Source organism: Meleagris gallopavo, chromosome 3, assembly GCF_905368555.1.
Source record: "Meleagris gallopavo chromosome 3, MGAL_WU_HG_1.1, whole genome shotgun sequence".
NCBI classification, from domain to species: Eukaryota; Metazoa; Chordata; class Aves; order Galliformes; family Phasianidae; genus Meleagris; species Meleagris gallopavo.
Window position 1 is genome coordinate 61067606 of NC_139406.1, and position 9178 is coordinate 61076783.

The following is a 9178-nucleotide window of genomic DNA, read 5'->3' on the forward strand; positions in this document are numbered from 1 at the left end:
TCTTAGAAAGTCTTAGAGAGAAAGGAATATATTGTCTTCATCTGTTTGTTGCTCTGAATTTTAATTCGGAGTACTTTGGCTCACCTACCCTCAGGTGCCTGGCACAGAAAGCTGTTTCAGAGTTTTCACTGCCAATTCCTTCTTTACAATCTGTATCTCTTAATCATTCTGACCTGATATGCTGAGTACAAATCAGAGAGCAAAATCAATGCAGGTTTTGCTCTAACACCAATATCAAACTAGAACCACATCTTTTTACTTAGTTGTGTGAACACAAATTTCATAAATCAGAATCAAAATGGGCTGAAAAAAATTCAGGATTGGGATTGTCTCCAGAAGTTTGTTGCCTGTAGACCTGTTCTGCAAATCCAATACCAGCAAAAGTTCTGTTAAATTCTATGAGATTTGTCTGCAGTGGGGTTTTTTGGAAAGAGTCTAATGTATAGCTATAAGTTCTCATTTTGCAATCAGACCTACTTATCATTGTAAATGGAACAGAGAACACAAAATTCACTGAAAAATTTCTGCATGAAAAATAATACTGATAGCATAAATATGTAAGCTAGTTGGGCAGGGGACAGTAGCTCTACAGTTTGTTTTATTTCATTTGATGTAGAGGGTCAAACTGCAGGGAAATTCACCCTATCTCCTACTGTTCATGCTGCCTGAACAGTAAAAATACTGAGTGGTGAAATGCACTGACTGGTTCTTGTTTTTGCTGCTGTATGAATACTCACAGCAGGGTTTGCTTACAGACTGCTGAACAGATTCCCACTATATGGTCTCAATCTCAGCTTCTTTCTTGACTCTTGTGTGAATGTTATACTCACAGTGCATCTCCTTAAATAGTATGTTTTACAATGAAAGATGGAATACAATTTCTTTTATGCGTTCAGAGGTAAAATTAAGGAGGAAACATAAGTGGAAGACAGTTCTGTGAAACAGAGATGATAGTTTACCTCCTGAAGATAGTGAGAAATGATTAATGATGGCCATTCCTCTTCAACTGCATAGAACAATAAACGTTTCCTATGGTGTTCTGACCATTTAAGGCTGTTTCAGATGTACGGATCACACTTTTACAGATTTTAAAATTTCAGGAGACCTTGAGCTCCTGTTTATTGTGCAGTGTGGGAAACAGTCCTATATAATGTACTAAACTAGTGTTCTCTGCAAAGTTTTAGCAATGTATTCAAGAAAAGCAGCTTCTTAGCTTCACTTTTTCATATTTGTTCATTCCAGAACCTTGATTTTCCTTCTAGGATTGCAACTTAATTTTGCTCTCTTTCACGTAGGTAGATCACTTATCTTGGATTCTATTTTTTAATTAAAAAAAAAAAGTTTGTACATTATTTTTGTTGTATCTGTGCCTGGCTAAGTGCTTTTGAAAGTCCTGTATAAAACATTCCAGGCTAAAAATCATTTTGAGAAGCCCATGAGTGTCTCCAGGAGAGTGAACACACGACAGCAGCAAATGGAAGGAAGTGGGTATGGTGTACAAGTGGGAACACTGAGGTTCATTGAAACTCATACCAGAAGCTCCGAGGATTCAAAGTGAATGGCTTAGACTAAGGGAGTAGATGGTTTTGATATGTAAATACTCTTTTTTATAAGTATCTTTGTATAAGTACATCTTAAATTTATGTTTTATTTATTTATTTATTTATTTATTTATTTATGTTCCAAGAACATAACTGTTGGACTTAAACACAAGGTCAAACATGAATTTTCTCTGATAATATACTACATTCCTATTTGTAACTATATACTTTTAAAAATGAGGAAACTGTGTTTGCTGAAATTGGACTTCCCAAAGAACCACTCTTGCTAGAAGACCATAGGTTTCATCTACAGTAGGAGAGGTAGGAAAGGTTCTAAGCTCCCAAGTGTGGTTGCAAACTTTGCCCATGTCCTCATTCTTTACGTCTTTTTGCCCACAGAATCACAGAATTGTTTGAGTTGGAGGGGACCCTTAAAGGCCATCTAGTACAAATTACCTGCAATGAACAGACGCACCTACAGCTACGTCAGGTTGCTCAGAGCCCCATCCAGCCTGACCTTGAATGTCTCCAGGTAAGAAGCATGCACCACCTATCTGGGCAACCTATGCCCAGTGCTTCATCACCCTACTGTAAAAATCTTCTTCCTTAAATCCAATCTAAATCTCATCTCAGTTTGTAACCATTTCCCCTTGTCCTATCACAACAGGCCCTGTTAAAGAGTCTGTCGCCTTCTATCTTACAGCCCCCATTTAGATACTGAAAGGTCCCCCTGGAGCCTTCTCTTCTCTAGGTTGAACAGCTTCAGTTCTTTCATTCCGTCCTCGCGGGGAGGTGTTCCATCCCTTAGATTACTTTTGTGGCCATGTTCTGATTCCTTGTGGCTTCTTTTACCCCTCAGACTTTCTGTTTCTCTTCTCTACATGTGACAGTAATCACAACATTGTTCACCAAAATCCTGACCTGGACAAGTATGGGATCAGGTTCACATGGACACACGAACCATACAACCATAATGAGCTGGGAGCCTTCACTCTGCCTGGGTAATGTGGCTGTGAACTGTTGTTCTAATCAGTTTAAAAAAAAGGAAAAGGAAAAAAGGGTAAGAAAGAGCAACTGAAACACTTCATATTTCTCGTTTATAATAGGGAGGGTAGGGAGGCTGTAAAAGGTGGATTTAAAATGCCTGGTCTTAAAGGAAAAAAAAGGAATAAAACCTTGGCAGTACTCTTTTTTTCCTTTAGGAGAACATAAATGATGATGTGCTGAGGGAATATCAGGTGATGAGAAAACAGAAAAACTAAAGTTGTGGTCGTGAGGCAAGAATGGATATAGAAGTGCCTGAGTTTTCATGGATTTCACTGATCTGGGCTCTTTTTAGCAATTGCAAGTGTTTTTATTACTAAATTATTAGTTAGCTGATAAGAGGAAAATTGTTTGTGCATGATACTGGAGTGTTCACAGCTTTTCACCTTTTAGAAGATCCCTGACATCATCCAGTGAAGAAGTATGTGTGAATTTCATCCAAAAGAATACAGTTAACTTCAATACAATGCTGCTGGTGTGCTTTCCAAATGCTTTTTTTGCCAGTTGTGGGTATGACATTTTACTTTGACTTGGAAGTAGGAAAGGAGACCAAAGCAGAAGAGGGAAAGAACATTTATTACACAGCAAAGCAGAACTTTTATTTTTTTAAATATTTGGAAAAAATCTGCAGAAGGGAACAGCACAGGAGGAGCTCCTTTCCACTTCTCAATTCCCTCAGTAACTAGTTTTCATCACACTCCCATGTGTTTTTTCCATGAGACAGAACAATTGCTAACTATTGTGTGTAAGGTACTGTGAGATCAGAGACACTCAGCTATGGTATGCTGGGATATTAATGGGCATTAAAATATTTGAAATTTGCTGAAGCACAGATCTGAGAGCATTATCTGCATGACCAGTTGGTTTATGCAGTTTTTGGGATGTGATGTTCAGCGTGCTACATACTGGCTTACAGAACACACTGTTATTCTTTTCTGTTTTTTACCCACCCCAAACTCACTTTCAGATTTTCTTAGACAGTTGTTACACAATAAGAATGCATCATAGCCTTTGCCTGACCAAAAGAATTGGTAGTATCTGCTGCATTGCAACAGATATAAGCCTAACATTTTGGAGGAGTTAACATCTCAATATAGTATTTAAAATAACCCAAAAATCTCCAGTCAAAACCTAAGAGAGGAACTGGCCAATTATTTTTCCAGCCTTTACCTGCATTAGGTTATTGGAAGTGAGATGACTCACACTCCTGAATAAGCAGAAACAAAGGGCATATGCCCAGCCACCACCGATTGGATGATGGGAGATGAGCTGGAGTAAAAGGAACGTAGTAGTGAATTCTAAAACAAATGAGAAAGGTGCCTTTTCCCCTAAGAAATCTTGACATTTTTTATGGAAAACCATCTCTTTCATAGAATACCTAAGAGCTGGAAGATTGTTGCATTTAGTACTAAACAAATTAATAAATAAATAAAAATATGTCTGCTTCAGTAACCTGCTCTTCTTAACTGTTAGAAGGCCCAAAGAAGAGTAGCAACAAACAAAAGTGTATGATATTACCAGTAAGTACTCTTCCAATGACAATCATCAATCTCCTGGCCTGGCTGTCATTTCAGGGGTACCCTCCATTACTCTCAGTAGATCTTTCTTCCATGGATCTGTCAAACTCCCTCATATCCTTGTAAACATTTCACATCCTTCAGCAGAGAGTTCCACAAGTCTTACCCTAGCGGGGTAAAGAAACTTATTTTCAACCTGACTCTTACTAGACTCATTTTATGCCTCCAACTTTTTTTAACTTGAAGACACAGGGAACCACTAACCACTGGTTCAGCAGGAGGTTCATCACCTCCATGTAACTCAAACCTTGTAGGCATCTGTCATTCCCTAAACTGTTTCTACTGGAGACCAATGAGTCCTGGTTTACTTTGCCTTTAAGAAGGCAAATACATTTGTGCTTCAGTCTTTGCAAGAGCTCAGTGGGCATGAGAGCTCCTGCCTCACTTGCTGCTCATTTCTGTGACTTTTCAACTATTTGTTGGCTTCCCAGAGGTATCTGGAATGTATTTGCTCAAAGATGTGTCCATATGGCATACCTGGCTTGCTCTGAACAGAGTTTGGAGGAGTTTGGCTGGAAAAACACATGGAATATCAATTGTCTTAAGGTCAGAGTTCTCAGCTAAAGAACTACAATGCTCTGTGCCTCCTAGTGCTGCTCTGAGTTTATGAGGAGTGTTTTCCATTAACTTTTTTGTTCTTTTCTTCCATACTTTTGCCTTAATTATAGTTATGACTTCCTTCTATACGGTACAGCTTCTGACAAAAAACTCCTTAGCACAGAAAGAATTCAGATGGTTGGGACACTCTAATGATTAACATTAGACAACTATGTTTATCTCCTGATTGCCTTTCTTGAAATGAACCTCCCAGTCCATTTTTCCTTTTGAGTGATGACCAGGCTCAGTAGCGGTGGCTCTTTACAGTCATGCTACTGTTGAGCTCAGTGCTCAACTGTTTATATTCATGGAGGAAAATGAACTGTTGCACACACAGAGGAAATGAAACAATTCTGCCCAAGATCCCGAGCTCATGACAGAAGCCTCTGAAGGACAAGATATCTGAAATTCTAAATTAATGCTCATCCTGATTTATGCTGATTTTTCTTCATTTTTATTAACACAGAGAATGCCAGAATGGTAGAAATTGAGAAGATCAGTAAAGTTATAGGCTATATTTTTCAATTTGTTTGGCACATGTGCTAGGGTCTGACCACTTGGGAAGAATATAGGAATGTAGTCAGGGCCTGCAGGGATGCAACGAGGAAGGCTAAAGCCCGCCTGGAATTGAATCTGGCTAAAGTGATAAAGGATAATAAAAAAGGCTTCTTCAAGTATGTTAACAGCAAAAGGAAAACTAGGGAGAATGTGGGCCCCTTACTAAGTGAGGGGGGGTTCTGGTAACGGGGGATGCTGAGAAGGTAGAGATACTGAATGCCTTCTTTACTTCTGTCTTCAGTGAAAAGGCTCTCCCTCAGGTTTCCCACACCCTGGAGGTTAGTGAGAGGGTCTGGGGAATGGGAGACTTCCCTTTAGTCAGGAAAGAGGACGTGCATGAGCGCCTAGGCAGTACTAAGGTCCACAAGTCCATGGGACCTGATGGGGTGCATCCACGTGTGCTGAGGGAGCTGGCGGAGGTCATTGCCGAACCGCTCTTCATCACTTTTGAGAGGTCTTGGATAACAGGGGAGGTCCCTGAAGACTGGAGGATAGCCAATGTCACTCCGGTCTTCAAAAAAGGCAAGAAGGAAGAGCCGGGTAATTATAGGCCTGTCAGCCTCACCTCCGTCCCTGGAAAGGTGATGGAACAGCTTGTGCTGGATACCATCTCCAGACAACTGGGAGAAAAGGAGGTTATCAGGAGTAGTCAGCATGGGTTCACCAAGGGGAGGTCGTGCTCGACCAACTTGGTGGCCTTCTATGATGCTGTCACATGATGGGTGGATGGGGGAAGAGCGGTAGATGTAGTCTACCTTGATTTTAGAAAGGCATTTGATACTGTCTCCCACGACATCCTTATAACAAAGCTGAGGAAATGTGGGATAGACGAGTGGACAGTGAGGTGGGTTGAGAACTGGCTGACTGGCAAAGTGCAGAGGGTCATCGTTGGTGGTGCAGAGTCTGGCTGGAGACCTGTAACCAGTGGTGTCCCCCAGGGGTCTGTGCTGGGTCCGGTCTTGTTCAACATCTTCATCAATGACCTTGATGAGGGGATAGTGGCCACCCTCACGGTGAGGGTGACGGAGCACTGGAACAGGCTGCCCAGGGAGGCTGTGGAGTCTCCTTCTCTGGAGATATTCAAGTCTCGCCTGGATGCCTACCTGTGCGACCTGGTGTAGGGAACCTGCTTTGGCAGGGGGGTTGGTCTCGATGATCTCTTAGAGGCCCCTTCCAACCCCTACAATTCTGTGATTCTGTGATTCTGTGATACACATTCTGTTCTGGTTTCAAATAGGACCACATAACCAACAAGACTTGTAAATACATCTCAGCTCCTTACTACAACCGCCTATTGACCAAGAGTTTTTATAATGAACTCTGGTCTTTTATTCCCAAGAGAGCTTTCTGTTGTGCTTTTCCAAATTTTGGAAGTCTAATCTTTCTCTGCAAGACTGTTTGTGAAGGCTACAAAAACAGGGATAATAGAATTATAGAATCATAGAATCACAGAATGGCCTGGGTTGAAAAGGACCACAATGATCATCGAGTTTCACCCCCCCCCCCCGCTATGTGCAGAGTCAGCAACCACCAGACCAGGCTGCCCAGAGCCACATCCAGCCTGGCCTTGAATGCCTCCAGGGATGGGGCATCCACAACCTCCTTGGGCAACCTGTCCCAGTGCCTCACCACCCTCTGTGTGAAAAACTTCCTCCTAATATCTAATGTAAACCTCCCCTGTCTCAGTTTAAAATCATTTTCCCTTGTCCTATCACTATCCAAAGTGATCAACAGGAGATCAACAAGGAGAGTTTGTTGGCATCACTCACACCATCCAGAGCTCATCAGACATTTGAACATGATTTTAAAAAGGTTAACATTCATGAATTGAATCGAAAAAATGATGAATCACAGAAATTTTCAGAGATACAGTAATTGAATTTACATGTATTTTTTCCTATTTTAACGGGCTAGATTATAAATAGACAAACTCATTTAAACCTAGTGGATACTGAATTATATATTTTGACATCTTAGATATCCATCAATGGACAAAACACGTAACTAATATTCAGAAAAAGTTATGTCTAGGACCTAGAGTTTGTTATTCATCTCAATGTAATCTGCAAAAGAAATGAATAAAAACTTCAAAAAAAAAAAAGTAAAAAAAAAACAACGGTGTCTTACTGAGCCTATGACCCTTTGATGGGCTCCATAGATAAGAACATAGATGCTGCTGCACAGGACTTCTGACAGGACTCTGGCATTGGAGAGGTGTTTCATTTTCTGTCCTGTTCCTTTCCAGCACTGCCAGGCAGGCTCCTGACTACAGGGGCTGGTTTGGTTCTGCACAGAGGTACATATTGGCACTGGGGAACCAAATGGAGATGGTGACAACCGTCAATGGCTCAACCACTGCTGTGTGAAACAGGGATGTGGGGGGAATGACTTCATGTGGCATTAGCAAGTCCATGGAGCTCAAGTAATTTGTTTGCATCAAACTATGCTTTAGTAGTGGAATCCATGTGCCTTTAATTAAGTAAAAAGAATACAACTCCTACTTCGCAGTGATGTGTGCTTATCCCAAGGAATTTGCTCATCAATTTGAAGGAGTTTTATACTGTATGTAGAGAGATGCCATTGGCTTCTCATGGTCCTCAGCATGGCTGTTCTTTTATCTCCATCATAAATCTCTGCAGACACAATTTCATTAAATACTCACTAAAAGGAAAGTCTCTAAACCAAGTGGGAAACATGTACACTTTGGATGCACCAAAGCTGAGCAACAATATCACAGTTTTCTTTATACTCCTAAATTCCATCTCTCTGACACAAACCTGAACTTTAAATGATAAAAATAAGCCTCGTTTGAAGTACATGATGGAATCGCAGGAAGGTTAACCAAATTCCTGTACTGCCTGGGCTTTTTATGGGTTAAACCTGAACACACTTCAAAAATTTCAGCTTCTTCAAAACACAATTTTAAGTCCCACTAAGCATGTTCCCCAAAGGCGAATACAAACCTCCATTCTCTCCTGAGCACGCCAAAGCCCCTACAACTCTTCTTCCTCCTGTAGAATGGCAGTTTCTGCCAGGACACAAACTTTTTTTTGTCCGTCTTTCCGCGCAGCATCCTCACACGGATGCCTCACAGCACCTATCTCCGGCGCACGCCGCGCTCGACGGCACCGAGGAGCGGTCAGCTGGAGGGCGAGCCCTCGCCCACAGGGTACGCGCGAGGTCGGCGGGGCCGGGCGGTGCGGTGCGGAGCGGAGCGGGACACTTACCCGGCGTAGCGGGGGCGGCGGGGAGGCAGCGCAGCCTGGAGGCAGAGCAGACAAAGGGGCAGAAGCGCGGCGGGGCGCGGGCTGAGCGGCATGGTGCGGGCAGCGCGCCCTCTCCGCCCGGCGGCCGCCGTTCCGCGCACACAAAGCCGGCGCGGAGGCGGGGGCCGGGGAGGAGCGGAGCGGGGCGGGCGGAGGTGTCGCCGCCGGTCGGCAGCCGGGGGAGGACGGCGGCGGGGCAGGGGGACGGGGCGGGGGCTGGGGGCGAGCGAGTGGCACGGCTCTGCCGGGGTGCCGCGGGGGGGCGGCGGCTACAGGTGCGCTGCGAAGAGCCCCGCCGTGCCTAGGGATCTATCCGTGAGTTGGCGTCGGGGGAAAGAGCGTGACGGGAGTTAGAGTGGGTGGTGGAGAGAGACTCTTAGGCATCGCCAAGGGAGGAGAAGGTGGGATGTCCAGTGACAGCGCTGCCGAGAGAGGGCCCGAGCAGTGGGAAAGAGAAGAGAGAACCAAATAAAACCCTTTTGTTTTTACTTCATAGAATCACAGAGTGATTTTGGTTGGAAGGGACTTTTAAGATTATCTAGTTCCAACCCCCTGCTATAGGCAGGGACATCTCCCTCTAGAACAGGTTGCTCAA

At 43.3% G+C, this 9178-nt stretch overlaps 1 protein-coding gene across 1 annotated transcript in view; it reads right to left on the bottom strand.

The window, feature by feature from the left end:
* Window positions 1-8764, bottom strand: part of CPA6 (carboxypeptidase A6) — an 86441-nt gene extending 77677 nt beyond the window's left edge. The window contains exon 1 of the mRNA XM_085221223.1: window positions 8545-8764. Coding sequence (XP_085077349.1) covers window positions 8545-8636 — 92 coding nt within the window. The 5' untranslated portion in view covers window positions 8637-8764. The remainder of the gene's footprint in view (window positions 1-8544) is intronic.
* Between the last annotated feature and the right edge of the window lie 414 nt (window positions 8765-9178).